Consider the following 15,714-nt stretch of genomic DNA (forward strand, 5'->3'; position numbering starts at 1 on the left):
ACATGTGACTAACAGAAATGGAAAAATGTGTCCATGAACAAAGGGGGGGTCAAAATCAAAAGTAACCGTCAGTATCTGGTGTGGCCACCAGCTGCATTAAGTACTGCAGTGCATCTCCTCCTCATGGACTGCACCAGATTTGCCAGTTCTTGCTGTGAAATGTTACCCCACTCTTCCACCAAGGCACCTGCAAGTTCCCGGACATTTCTGGGGGGAATGGCACTAGCCCTCACCTTCCGATCCAACAGGTCCCAGACGTGCTCGATGGGATTGAGATCCGGGCTCTTTGCTGCCCATGGCAGAACACTGACGTTCCTGTCTTGCAGGAAATCCTGCACAGAACAAGCAGTATGGCTGGTGGCATTGTCATGCTGGAGGGTCATGTCAGGATGAGCCTGCAGGAAGGGTACCACATGAGGGAGGAGGACATCTTCCCTGTAACGCAAAGCGTTGAAATTGCCTGCCTTGACAACAAGCTCCGTCCAATGATGCTGTGACACACCGCCCCAGACCATGACAGATCCTCCACCTCCAAATTGATCCCGCTCCATAGTACAGGCCTCGGTGTAACGCTCATTCCTTCGACAATAAACTCGAATCCGACCATCACCCCATGGTGAGACAAAACCACGACTCGTCAGTGAAGAGCACTTTTTGCCAGTCCTGTCTGGTCCAGCGACGGTGGGTTTGTGCCCATAGGCGACGTTGTTGCCTGTGATGTCTGGTGAGGACCTGCCTTACAACAGGCCTACAAGTCCTCAGTCCAGCCTCTCTCAGCTTATTGCAGACAGTCTGAGCACTGATGGAGTGATTGTGTGTTCCTGGTGTAACTTGGGCAGTTGTTGTTGCCATCCTGTACCTGTCCCGCAGGTGTGATGTTCTGATATACCGATCCTGGGCAGGTGCTGTTACATGTACTCTGCCACTGCGAAGATGATCAGCTGTCCGTCCTGTCTCCCTGTATCGCTGTCTTAGGTGTCTCACAGTACGGACATTGCAATTTATCTGCAATCCTCATGCCTCCTTCCAGCATGCCCAAGGCACGTCCACCAGATGAGCAGAGAACCTGGGCATCTTTCTTTTGGTATTTTTCAAAGTCAGTAGAAAGGCCTCTTTAGTGTCCTAAGTTTTCATAACTGTGACCTTAATTGCCAACTGTCTGTAAGCTGTTAGTGCATGTTTATTAATTGTTTATGGTTCATTGAACAAGTATGGGAAACAGTGTTTAAACCCTTTACAATGAAGATCTGTGAAGTAATTTGGATTTTTATAAATTATCTTTGAAAGACAGGGTCCTGAAAAAGGGCTGTTTCTTTTTTTGCTGAGTAAATATACTGAACAAAAACATAAACGCAACATAGAAAATGTTGGGTCCCATGTTTCATGAGCTGAAATAAAAGATCCCAGAAATGTTCCATATGCACAAAAAGCTTATTTCTCTCAAATTGTGTATACAAATTTGGATACTTCCCTGTTAGTGAGCATTTTTCTTTGGCTAAAATAATCCATCCACCTGACAGGTGTGTCATATCAAGAAGCTCATAATTTAATAGCATGACCATTACACAGGCACACTTTGTGCTGGGGACAATAAAAGGCAACTCTTATATATGCAGTTTTGTCACACAACACTGTGCCACAGATGTCTGAGCTTTTGAGGGAACGTGCAATTGGCATGGTGACTACAGGAATGTCCACCAGAGCTGTTGCCAGAGAATTTAATGTTAATTTCTCTACCATAATCTGCCTCCAATGTCATTTTAGAGAATTTAGCAGTAAGTCCAACCAGCCTCACAATCCAACCAGCCTCACAACCGTGGGAGCGAGCGGTTTGCTGATGTCAACATTGTGAACAGAGTGCCCCATGGTGGCGGTAGGGTTATGGTATGGGCAGGCATAAGCTACGGACAATGAACACAATTGCATTTTATCGATGGCAATTTGAGTGCACAGAAATACCATGAAATACCGTGTTGAGATCCTGAGGCCCATTGTGAGGGCCATTTTTTTAAGGTATCTGTGACCAACAGATGAATATCTGTATTCCCAGTCATGTGAAATCCATAGATCAGGGCCTCATGAATTCATTTCAATTGACTGATTTCCTATGAACTGTACCTCAGTAAAATCTTAGAAATTGTTGCATGTTACGTTTATATTTTTGTTCAGTATATTTTCAATTACATATTAGTAATGTCAGTCAGGGACCTAGCAATGTGACCTTTAAAAGGCATGGTAAATGTGAGTTTGGATGATAATTTATAATGTCTCAGACAAAATGGCTGGCAAAAGCATAAAAAACCATGTTGCATTGGCTTAGTTTGGAGATTTGAGTTTCACAGCATGTTGATTACAGGAAACACCATAAATTCATTTTGTCTTCTTTTGCATGGCCTCTAGACTTCTTTCATAATTGAGTAGTGTAGTGTATGAATGTTTGATGTTTCGAGTCCCTCTTTTGTCTGGGTTCAAACAAATTCCCTCTGATAGCAGAACATACAAGCTTCTGCATGACTACACCCAGGGTACTGAAGCAGGAAACAGGGTTGGTCTTTCAGGAGAGAAGAGACACTCAAACACTTCTATGTAGGATGCTGGGTTCAAACATGTAGCACCTCCACAAAGTTTAATTATAGACTAAGTATTCAAGTGGTTCCTTCAACCTCGATGTTGCTTACCACCCAATTTTACTTAATGAAACTATTTCCATCTGGACATGCATATGGGTATTTTATTATTTTTGGAAAACTCTCCCCCCAGATGGAGAGCAAATGGCAGGAAATCTGTTGACAGAAAATATGTATTGAGTTTTGTGGTTTACTGGTTCATTTGATTTAGTCTGCCCTCTAGGGATTTCCTTGGGTAACACACAGTCTACGCTTCCCAAGTTCACACTGAACACAGGAAATGATTAGAACCCACAGTACAAGTATTTTGATATGTAGGCATGTTTGATTTAATTTGTATGAAATGCAGCAGTTGCGGGTAAGCATTCTACGTATCAGACAATGCTCCAGTAAATTCACAGACTGTGGTCTATCAAACTACAGGCAATAAAATGCCGTCGTAGATAGTGTTGTGGTCGAATCCTTGAATGCAGCTTGGATAGACAGACCGAGACATGCCAGTGGCCACTGCTTCTCTGTGTGTTGGCAATATGACGACATGACATAAGAACTCACTAAATCCATGGTAAATGTTCTATCCATCTTCAGTGTGTCTCACAGTTGTATTAGTACAGGGTCTAGAACTAAGTAGATAAAGCCTCAGGGTGTCATTCCCATGACGTCCCCAGCCTACTCTCTCCTCTTGGGATGTAAACACTGTGAAGACAGATTAGTTATACTGCAACAGTTAAAGCAGATTAGCAGAGATTATAAACAAACATGTTGGATTAGGCAGACAGCATCATTTCCTTCTTTTCACATATCCAGCTCAAGCAATTAAAGCAGTGGTTATGGTACAGTGCTGGTTTAACCTAGATATGTTAATTTCTCCAGATTTTAGATGTGTACTGAAGCGTGGAACCACAGTAATTCCCAACCTTGGTGTATCATTAGAGTAACTAACTACCAGTCGGTCATAGCTTTTTTTTTATGACTGCTGTTACTTTTAAGAACCATGTTCCTTGAGTATGGCTTTGGTGTGTCTTGCTGGTGCATATTTTGTATCTCATTCTTTTCTATCTCCATCTGATAATGAAGTCCTCATGGCATGACTCATAATGTCATCTTTTGATATTATAGGCAAATATCAATTAGCATCACTAGAACTATTATAAAGTCTATTCAAATGTCAAAATATTGTTTTGTCTGCATTTCTTCAAATCTCCTCTCCATCTATCTCCATCACCCAAGGTTAATATAAGCCGTGGCTGGGCTCTCAAGTCTCTAACAGCCATCACGAGGAAAGAAGGGTTGACCCATCCTGAAAAGCTGCCAAGATCCAATCTTCTGGGTCTCAATTAAAGTCAGATTTACTGACATCAGTCCCAGTTCAGTGTCTGTAATTACGTACAAGCTGTTCAGTAAGGAGATAATGCAGAGGCTTATGGGAACGGCTACTAATTGGAGGCCTTCACTTTCTCGGATTGTGCCCACGTCTTGAACTGTGGATGCCTGTCAGTGTCCTCAGGGTGATGTGGTTAACTCTGTATGTACAATACCAGTCAGAAGTTTGGACACCTACTCGTTCAAGGGTTTTTCTTTATTTTTACTATTTTCTACATTGTAAAACAATAGTGAATCAAATCTAATTTTATTGGTCACATACATGTGATTAGCAGATGTTATTGCAGGTGTAGCGAAATGCTTATGCTTCTAGCTCTGACAGTGCAGTTGGGGTGGCAGGTAGCCTAGTGGTTAGAGCGTTGGGCCAGTAACAGAAAGGTTGCTAGATCCCCGAGCTGACAAGGTAAACATCTGTCATTCGGCCCCCGAACAAGGCAGTTAACCCACTCTTTCTAGGCTGTCAGCGTAAATAAGAAATTGTTCTTAACTGACTTGCCAAGTTAAATAAAGGTTAAAAAAAAATATATCTAACAAGCAAATTACACCACATATACACACAAATCTAAGTAGGAATGAATTAACATATGGATGAGCAATGTCAGAGCGGAACGGACTAAAATACAGTAGAATAGTTTAGAAAACAGTACATACATATGAGATGAGTAATGAAAGATATGTAAACATTATTAAGTGACTAAGATACCATAGAATAGAATAGAATTCAGTATATACATATGTGATGAGTAATGCCAGGTATGTAAACATTATTAAAGTGACTAGTGTTCCATTCCTTTAAGTGGCCAGTGATTTCTAGTCTATGCCTACAGGCAGCAGCCTCTAATGTTCTAGTGATGGCTCTTTAACAGTTTGATGGCCTTGAGATCGAAGCTGTTTTTCAGTCTGTCGGTCCCTGCTTTGATCCACCTCTACTGACCTCGCCTTCTGGATGATAGCGGGGTGGCTCGGGTGGTTGATGTCCTTGATGATTTTTTGGGCCTTCCTGTGACATTGTGTGCTGTAGGTGTCCTGGAGGGCAGGTAGTTTGCCCCCGGTAATGCGTTGGGCAGACCGCACTACCCTCTGGAGAGCCTTGTGGTTCCAGGCGGTGCAGTTGCCGTACCAATCGGTGATACAGCCCTACAGGATGTTTTCAATTGTGCATCTGTAAAGGTTTGTGAGGGCTTTAGGTGACAAGCCAAATTTCTTCAGACTCCTGAGGTTGAAGAGGCTCTGTTGCGCCTTCTTCACCACATGGTCTGTGTGGGTGGTCCATTTCAGTTTGTCAGTGATGTGTATGCCAAGGAGCTTGAAGCTTTCCACCTTCTCCACTTCGGTTCCGTTGATGTAGATGCTGTTTCCTGAAGTCTGCAAATATCTCCTTTGTTTTGTTGACGTTGAGTGAGAGGGTGTTTTCCAGGCACCACACTCCCAGAGCTCTCACCACCTCCCTGTAGGCTGTCTCGTCATCGGTGGTAATCAAGCCAACTACTGTTGTATCATCTGCAAACATGATGATTGAGTTGGAGGCATGTTTGGCCAAGCATTCATGGGTGAACATGGAGTACATGAGGGGGCTGAGTACGCACCCTTGTAGGGCCCCCGTGTTGAGAATCAGCAGAGTGGAGGTGATGTTTCCTACCTTCACCACCTGGGGAAGACCCGTCAGGAAGTCCAGGACCCAGTTGCACAGGGCGTGATTTAGACCCAGGGCCTCGAGCTTAATGATGAGCGTGGAGGGTACGATGGTGTTGAATGCTGAGCTATAGTCAATGAACAGCATTCTTACATAGGTAGTCCTCTTGTCCAAATGGGATAGGGCAGTGTGCAGAGTGATGGCTATTGCATCGTCTGTGGATCTATTGGGGCGGTAAGCAAATTGAAGTGGGTCTAGAGTGGCAGGTAAGGTAGAGGTGATTTGATCCTTGACTAGTCTCTCAAAGCACTTCGTGATGACAGAGGTGAGTGTTACAGGGCGATAGTCATTAAGTTCAGTTACCTTTGCCTTCTTGGGTACAGGAACAATTGTGGCCATCTTGAAGCATGTGGGGACTGCAGACTGGGATAGGGAGAGATTGAATATGCCCGTAAACACACCAGCCAGCTGGTCTGTGCATGCTCTGAGGATGCGGCTAGGGATGCCGTCTGGGCCGTCAGCCTTGTGAGGTTTAACACATTTAAATGTTTTACTCACGTCAGCCACGGAGAAGGTGAGCCCACAGTCCAAGTTAGCGGGCTGCGTTGGCGGCACTGTGTTATCCTCAAAGCGTGCAAATAATGTTTTTAGCCTGTCCGGAAGCAAGATGTCAGTCTCGGCGACATGAATGATTTTCCTTTTGTAGTCCGTGATTGTCTGCAGTCCCTGCTACATACGTCTCGTGTCTGAGCCGTTGAATTGCGAATTTCTCTCTATATTGACATTTAGCTTGTTTGATTGCCTTGTGGAGTGAATAACTACACTGTTTATATTCTGCAATATTACCAGTCGCCTTTCCATGGTTAAATGCAGTGGTTCACGCTTTCAGTTTCGCGTGAATGCTACCATCTGTCCATGGTTTCTGGTTAAGGTAGGTTTTAATAGTCACAGTGGGTACTATATTTCCTATACACTTCCTTATGTGGTTCCCAGTTTGCATAAAGTCCATTGAAGTTCCTTATGTGGTTCCCAGTTTGCATAAAGTCCATTGAAGTTTTTGAGGGCCATCAAGGTTTTGGCTTGAGGTGGGATGTAAACGGCAATGACGATGACGGAGGAGAATTATCTTGGGAGATAATATGGCCGGCATTTAATTGTGAGGTTTTCTAGGTAGGGTGAAGAAAAGGACTTGAGTTCCTATATGTTCCTAGAATTACACCATGAGTCGTTAATCATAAAACACACCCCTCTGCCCTTCTACTTCCCGGAGAGATATTTATTCCTGTCTGCGCGATGTACTGAGAATCCTGCTGGCTTTACTGACTCCGACAGAGTATCCCAAGAGAGCCATGTTTCCGTGAAACAAAGTATGTTACAGGCCCCAATGTCTCTCTGGAAAGAAATCCTTGCTCTAAGCTCATCAACTTTGTTATCCAAAGACTGAACATTAGCGAGTAATATAATCGGAAGCGGTGGGTGGTGTGTGCGCCTCCTAAGTCGAACCAGCAGGCCTCCTAAAGTGTCTTTCCTCCGCCGGCGATGTTTTGAGTCAGCCTCTGGAATAAGTTAAATTGCTCTGGGGAGAGTGAACAAAGGATCTGCTCCAGGGAAGACATTTTCCTGGTCATAATGCTGGTAGTTCTGGTGAGTTACCACCGCTCTAATATCCAATAGTTCTTCCCGGCTGTATGTAATGACACAAAACATTTCCTGAGCTAATAATATAAAACATAGTACATACAAAAACAAAATTCTGCAAAGTTTCCTAAGAGCTAGTCGCGATGCTGCCATCTGTTGTTAAACATATCAAAATATATTTTTCCAACAGTCTTGAAGGAGTTCCCACATATGCTGAGCACTTGTTGGCTGCTTTTCCTTCACTCTGCAGTCCAACTCATCACAAACCATCTCAATTGGGTTAAGGTCGGGTGATTATGGAGGCCAGGTCATCTGATGCAGCACTCCATCACTCTCCTTCTTGGTTAAATAGCCCTTACACAGCCTGGAGGTGTGATGGGTCATTGTCCTGTTGAAACACAAAGGATAGCCCCACTAAGCACAAAACCAGATGGGATGGTGTATCTCTGCAGAATGCTGTGGTTGCCATGCTGGTTAAGTGTACCTTGAATTCAAAATAAGTCACAGGCAGTGTCACCAGCAAAGCACCCCCTCACCATCACACCTCCTCCTCCATGCTTCACGGTGGGAACTACACATGCGGAAATCACCCGTTCAACTACTCTGCATCTAACAAAGATACAGCGGTTGGAACAAAAAATGTCAAATTTGGACTCATCGGACCAAAGGACAGATTTCCACCGGTCTAAAGTCCATTGCTCATGTTTCTTGGCACAAGCAAGTCTCTTCTTCTTATTGGTGTCCTTTAGTAGTGGTTTCTTTGCAGCAATTTTACCACGAAGGCCTGATTCACGCAGTCTCCTCTGAACAGTTGTTTTTGACATATGTCTGTTACTTGAACTCTGTGAAGCATTTATTTGGGCTGCAATTTCTGAGGCTGGTAACTCCAATGAACTTATCCTCTGCAGCAGAGGTAACTCTGGGTCTTCCTTTCCTGTGGCGGTCCTCATGAGAGCCAGTTTCATCATAGCGCTTGATGGTTTTTGCGACTGAACTTGAAGAAACTTTCAAAGTACTTGAAATTATCCGGAATGACTAACCTACATGTCTTAAATTAATGATGGACTGTCATTTCTCTTCCACAGTTTTGATGTCTTCACTATTATTCTACAATGTAGAAAATAGTCAAAATAAATAAAAACCCTGGAATGAGTATGTGTGTCCAAACGTTTGTCTGGTATTGTAGGTCAATCAGTAATTTACCCATGTGAACTATGACCTACCCGATTTTCTGTATACTTAATACTGTAATAACAACATACTGAGGCATGGTGTTCTCCAGCATCTAAAAAAATGAAGCTGAAGCTGAATGCTGCAACATTGTCATTGACAATTATACAAGACCAAGACCCTAGATAGATCTTTCTCTGGCAGTTACATGTGTTTCCTATCAGATTTTCAGGTTTCTCTGATTAACAATGTTCCTGCCATCTAAGAGAGGCAATTTCTGCCTTAAAATGTATGTAATGATGAGGACATCTATGAGTAATGATGAGGACATCTATGTGTAATGATGAGGACATCTATGTGTAATGATGAGGACATCTATGTGTAATGATGAGGACATCTATGTGTAATGATGAGGACATCTATGTGTAAGGATGAGAACATCTATGTGTAATGATGAGGACATCCATGTGTAATGATGAGGACATCTATGTGTAATGATGAGGACATCTATGTGCAATGATGAGGACATCTATGTGTAATGGTGAGCATTGATCTTTTATAATGACCACACTAGAAAGCTATGTTGATTAGGTATTTTGAACACGGTTCAATGAGGCCAGACCAGATAATTTTCACGGCAACATTTATTTGGTCTGGTGCATATAAACTAGTAACACCCGCCTACATTGAATACCACAGTTGAGGGGATATTGAGAGATGTTCTGCATGTCAAGGTCATGTAAACATAATTTACAGTAATATAATATTATTCCGAGAAATAAAAACAATTCCCTAGCCAATCAGTGATATCCATTCATTAGGCAATGAAGTGCCAGGGAGATATGAAAACCAGCAGGACTACAACCCTCGAGGACAGGCGTACTGAACTCCTGATGTGATCAGAGAACCTTTTTTACTGTAGTAGGCCTGTACTGCCATCTTTTGGTCATAAATATGTGGGTTACAGCTTCCTCCACATAGTACTGATGAAGTTGTGCCATTTTATTTGCAAGAATCATATTGTATTTACATTGCCTTTGGGTAGACATGATTGCTTATTTGGCAAACAGAGTATGATACAAATATTTCAACAACCTCAACACAAAAATACATATAAAAAATATAAAATGTTAAAATATACAAATCAACTACTACAATTGGAAGAATTTGAAAGTATTTTTAAATACTTAATGCAAATATTATTTTCAAATACCTGGGTTAAAGTGTATTTGAGTCAGTGTATTTGAGTCATTTTAAATACATGCCAAAACTTTCCAATTCTATTTCCAAATACATTCCAATGTTAAACTACTTACCTTTCAAATAAAAAATATCTGAATTCTTAATTCAAAATGTTTGTGAAAGTAATTGAGATATTTGAAATAATATTTCAACCCAGGTCTAAATAATGAACATCAACATTAACCCATTAATAAACCCCTTAGTCCCCTGTCCCTTCTGCCATTTCCTCATCCTTAGTCATTTTCATCTCCTTCTTCCTTGCTTCTTCCTCCTCCGCTACAGACTGCTTAACAGACTGCATCCCAATGGCTCCACTCTGTCTCTCCCTCTCCTCCTGGTCCAGTTGTTTGTAATTGAAGTAGTTCATGATGAAGAGAAAGATGCCAGGTGCCAGCATCATGGCACCACATGCCCAATACATGTATTTGTGGTCGTCAAAGACATCCACCAAAAACCCTGCAGAGAGAGTAGGAGCCATTTATTATATATTATATATATATTTTTTAAATATATTTTCCCCCTCATCAATCTACACACAATACCCCATAATGACAAAGCAAAAACAGGTTTTTATACATTTTTGCAAATGTATAAAAAAAGAAAAAAATAAATATGACATTTACATACTGTAAGTATTCAGACGTTTTGCTCAGTACTTTATTGAAGCACCTTTGGCAGCAATTACAGCCTCGTATCTTCTTAGGCATGACGCTACAAGCTTGGCACATCTGTATTTGGAGAGTTTCTCCTCTCAAGCTCTGTCAGGTTGGATGGGGAGCGTTTCTGCAGCTATTTTCAGGTCTCTCCTGAGATGTTCAATCGGGTTCAAGTACGGGTTCTAGCTGGGCCACTCAAGGACATTCAGAGATTTGTCCCCAAGCCACTACTGCGTTGTCTTGGCTGTGTGCTTAGGGTCGTTGTCCTGTTGAAAGGTGAACCTTCGCCCATGTCTGAGCTCCTGAGCAGGTTTTCATCAAGGATCTCTCTGTACTTTGCTCCGTTAATCTTTTCCTCGATCCTTACTAGTCTCCCAGTCCCTGCATCTGAAAAACATCCCCACAGCATGATGCTGCCACCACCATGCTACAGCGTTGGGATGGTGCCAGGTTTCCTCCAGGCGTGACACTTGGCATTCAGGCCAAAGAGTTCAATCTAGATTTGATAAGAACAGACAATCTTGTTTCTCATGGTCTGTGATTCTTTAGGTGACTTTTGGCAAACTCCAAGTGTGCTGTCATGTGCCTTTTACTGAGGAGTGGCTTCCATCTGGTCACACTACCATAAAGGCCTGATTGGTGGAGTGATGCAGAGATGGTTGTCCTTCTGGAAGGTTCTCCTATCTCCACAGAGGAACACTAGAGCACTGTCAGAGTGACCATCGGGTTTTTGGTCACTTCCCTGACCAAGGCCCTTCTCCCACGATTGCTCAGTTTGGCCAGGCGGCCAGCTCTTGGAAGAATCTGGGTGATTCCAAAGAACACAGGCCACTGTGTTCTTGGGGACCTTCAATGCTGCAGAAATGTTTTGGTACCCTTCCCCTGATCTGTGCCTCGACACAATCCTGTCTCGGAGCTCTTCGGACAATTCCTTCCACCTCATGACTTGGTTTTTGCTCTGACATGCACTGTCAACCGTGGGACCTTATATAGCCTTTCCAAATCATGTCCAATCTATTGAATTTACCACAGGTGGACTCCAATCAAGTTGTATAAATATCTCAAGGATGATCAATGGAAACGCTGCCAACAAGTGCTCAGCATATGTGGGAACTCCTTCAAGACTGTTGGTCTGAATACTTATGTAAATAAGGTATTTCTGTTTTTATTTTTAATACATTTGCAAACATTTCTAAAAACCTGTTTTCGGTTTTATTTTTTTTGTCCATTATAAAATAAGGCTGTAATATAACAACATTTGGAAAAAGTCAAGGAGTCTGAATACTTTCGGAAGGCACTGTATATACACAAGCATCTTTAAAATGTATGAATACTCACTAAAGACACTGGCTGTATCACAAACAGCAGTGATCAAAATCTAATCTAATCAAATCAAATGTATTTGTCACATACACATGGTTAGCAGATGTTAATGCGAGTGTAGCGAAATGCTTGTGCTTTTAGTTCCGACAATGCAGTAATAACCAACAAGTAATCTAACCTAACAATTCCACAACTACTACCTTATACACACAAGTGTAAAGGGATAAAGAATATGTACATAAAGATATATGAATGAGTGATGGTACAGAACGGCATAGGCAAGATGCAGTAGATGGTATCGAGTACAGTATATACATGTGAGATAATATATACATATGAGATGATCGGGAGTCCCATAGGGAGGCACATAATTGGACCAACATCATCTGGGTTAGGGGAGGGTTTAGCCGGGAGCATTTACTTGGCTCATCGCGCTCTACCGACTCCCTGTGGAGGGCCGGGCACCTGCAAGCTGACATTGGTTGTCAGGTGAACAGTGTTTCCTCCGACACATTGGTGCGGCTGGCTTCTGGGTTAAGTGGGTGGGTGTTAAGAAGCGCGGTTTAGCTGGTCATGTTACGGAGGACGCATGACTCGACCTTCGCCTCCTGAGCCCATTGTGGAGTTGTAGAGATGAGACAAGATCGAAATTGGGGGATTTTTTTTATTTTTATTATGAATACATTTCCTTCACTCACCTGAAATTGGGGGACCCAGAAGCACAGGGCCACACTCGAGGATGGTGACCAGTCCTACAGCGCTTGAGAACCGCTGTGCTCCCACCAGATCCATCAGGACCTCAAAGAGCAGAGCACACACCATCCCAAACGCCACACCAAAGAATACAGCATAAACCACCAGGCCTGCGTACCCCAGGTATACCGCAAGGAACGGGCAGAGGAGGTGACACACACCGTTGTACGCCACAGAGAAACTGAAGAAGTACTGGATCCTGGGTCTAATCCATTTGGTGTTGGCGATGAGGCCGGTGCCTGGCCTGGCAAACATGTCCACGAAGGCAAAGATGGAGAGAAGGAAAGCGGCCTGGTAGTTATCAATCCCAATACCTTTGGCATATGAGGGGAGAAAGACCACTGGAGCAAAGAAGCCAAAAAACATGACCACATTGCCTATGAGGTAGATGATGAAGCCTCTGTGTTTAAAGAGAGAGAGATCCATTAATTTGTCTGCACAGCCACCTATCTTCTGCTTCTGCTCTGTTTCAGTTAGAAGGTCCCCTGCCTCAGGGTTAGCGTTGTTCTCAGTGGACCCAGCCTTCTTGGCAGTTGTTCCTTTGGAGGCTGTGACAGGATGTTTTTGGACTGTTTTCATGTTAACGGGTCTCATCAGGGCCCCAGCAACGCAGCAGTTCATCACTATGGCTCCCAGGATCATAAAGGCTCCCCTCCATCCAAAGTTATCAAACAGGAACTGATTGAGTGGAGCCAGAGTGGAGAGGAATACTGGACTTCCTGCCATGGCCAGGCCGTTTGCAATTGGCCTTTTCACCTGGAAGTACTTTCCTATGATTGTAAGGGAAGGTTGTAGGTTGAAGGAGAGGCCAAAACCTGTAGAGAAGAAAGGTTGCTTTATCAATCCATCATCTATGAATTAATGAATTCCATTTACATTGGCCGTATGACAGTGATGGTGTCACCCTGAACCTCTTGAAGATTTAAACTATCCTCTGCCAATCTGTCAGATAACATGCCACTCAAACGTCACAACTGTCAGTCCGAGTACAAATTGTCTGAAGCTGAGCTTACATTCAAGTTGCTGTGGTTTCTCTTTAGAGCTCTCTTCCTCTCCATTTAGTTTTTCCAGCATAGCAGTTTATTGACATTTCAACAATCCTTACCCTATCTGAGAATACTTCACTAAAGCATTGTTTGCTGGTATGATAGTTTTCCAAATACCATGCATGTAAAATTATTGACTCATCAGAGTTGGGGAAGAATATCCCAAAGCAACCTGATAAAATGGTCTAACAGACAGGCAGGCCCCATAGTGAAGGTCCTTGAACTGAAAGAGGGAGAGAGTGTAGAGGCTCCCTAGCGCATTGACCCTGAGTGATCAAAGACTATTCCTCCCTATGAGTGACACGGCCTTCTGACGTACATAACATATCTACTCGGAAACCAACCACTCAGTTCCCTCCCTACCCAGTCAGAACTAGAGAGAGAAACATTTATAAAAACATTACACAACACATGCCTGATATTGATTGAGATTTGTGGTTTTCGTGGCTTTAAGCCCATAACAAAGAAAACTGGTGATTATAAATACATTCTACACATTTTCATAATAATGACAATATTTTAAGAAAACATTCAAATAAATACCTCCAATGACTCCAACTAATAAATACAGATGTATAATCGTAGTGCCAAAGGAAGCAGCAACCATAGACGCCCCAACCATGAGCCCACCAATGATAACCACAGTTCGGCAACCATAGCGGTTGACCAGTATACTGCTCACTGGACCTGCAAAGATAATGAGAGGAAAAGCGCTATATTTAAGCAATAAGGTACGAAGGGGTGTGGTATATGGCCAATATACCACGGCTAAGGGCTGTTCTTATGCACGACGCAAAGGAGAGTGCCTGGATACAGCCCTTAGCCATGGTATATTGGCCATATACCACAAACCCCCAAGGTACTTTATTGTTATTATGAACTCGTTACCAACGTAATTAGAACTGTAAAATAACATGTTTTGTCATACCCGTGTTATGCAATCTGATATACCACGGCTGTCAGCCAATCAGCATGTAGGACACGAACAACCCAGTTTATAATCATATATAATTACCTTTCAGTGGCTGTTGCCTTTATTTACACAATGGCACTGTTTCACAGACATAGAACCTAGCCTTGGACTAAAAATAATGCTAAATGGAGAATCTCTGGGAAATCAGCCCAAAGTGTGTGTTGGACAAATAACATTCCTATTGACACATTGTGATACCCCATAAGCCATGACATGCACACACAGTATACACTTACCTCCTGCGTACATGGCAGCCAGCATGATTGAGGACACCCATGCAATCTCACTGTAGGAGACACTGAAGTACATCTGAATCTCCTTGAAGTAGATGGTGAGAGATTTGGGAAAGGCATAGGAGAACCCGATGGAAATGAAGGCACCAAAGACCACAGCCCAGCCCCAGCCTCCATCTGGTGGGGTGTACCCCAGGTTAGTTGTGGCCGCAGGGGACATGGTGAGTTAGTGACGGCTGTGGAAACAGGATATCTTTGTCTAAAATAACCAGTTGCAACTTGGTTCAAAAGAAGTGAACTGAATAATAGATTACTATCACAGTGATTTTAACAATCAACAAAAGCAGAGAAAATGTACACTCCTTCCTACCTCCTGTCATTACATGTATTATTAGACTTGACTTCTCCTTAATCTTATGGCATTGCATGCATTCATTACTATGTATCAAGTTTTGGTCATGTCATATGTGTTTTGTGCTTTACCTCATTATCATCAAAATAAAATATATATTCATCAGATAGTTTAAGTGTCAGCTTACCTCTTTCAGTGCAATATAATTCAGATGTGTTAGCTCCGTTTTTATCCTTTGACAATCTTTCATAGGTATCCCTTGTAGCGAAAGTTGTGTCTTCATCACGTTGGTGCTGCTCATTCCAAATATTGATCATCATCTTATCAGGGGTTTTGTCATGGTAGGAGGGAGGAGGGGGCATTTCAGGCCAGTCAAAATCAAATTGACACACAGGGACCACTTTTGTGGCACTTTTATACAGCAATAATACTGAGGAACAAAAACACATTTGATTAACAGTATCATTCAAAAGTTTGGACACACCTACTCATTCGAGGGTTTTTCTTTATTTTTACTCTTTTCTACATTGAAGAATAATAGTGAATACATCAAAACTATGAAATAACACATATGGAATCACGTTGTAACCAAAAAAGTGTTAAAAAAATCAAAATATATTTTAGATTCTTCAAAGTAGCCACCCTTTGCCTTGATGACAACTTTGCACACTCTTGGCATTCACTC

At 42.5% G+C, this 15,714-nt stretch overlaps 1 protein-coding gene across 1 annotated transcript; it reads right to left on the reverse strand.

Annotated features, from left to right (window-relative positions):
- Window positions 1-9,077: 9,077 nt before the first annotated feature.
- On the reverse strand, window positions 9,078-15,499 carry LOC139416642 (monocarboxylate transporter 2-like). Its single transcript, XM_071165569.1, has 5 exons — window positions 15,217-15,499; window positions 14,681-14,913; window positions 14,015-14,158; window positions 12,371-13,240; window positions 9,078-10,149 (listed from the first exon to the last, which is right to left on the reverse strand). The coding sequence occupies exons 2-5, from the start codon at window positions 14,895-14,897 to the stop codon at window positions 9,893-9,895; spliced, it is 1,488 nt and encodes a 495-aa protein (XP_071021670.1). The 5' UTR covers window positions 14,898-14,913; window positions 15,217-15,499; the 3' UTR covers window positions 9,078-9,892.
- Between the last annotated feature and the right edge of the window lie 215 nt (window positions 15,500-15,714).

The sequence above is a fragment of the Oncorhynchus clarkii genome, chromosome 9 (genome assembly GCF_045791955.1).
Source record: "Oncorhynchus clarkii lewisi isolate Uvic-CL-2024 chromosome 9, UVic_Ocla_1.0, whole genome shotgun sequence".
NCBI classification, from domain to species: Eukaryota; Metazoa; Chordata; class Actinopteri; order Salmoniformes; family Salmonidae; genus Oncorhynchus; species Oncorhynchus clarkii.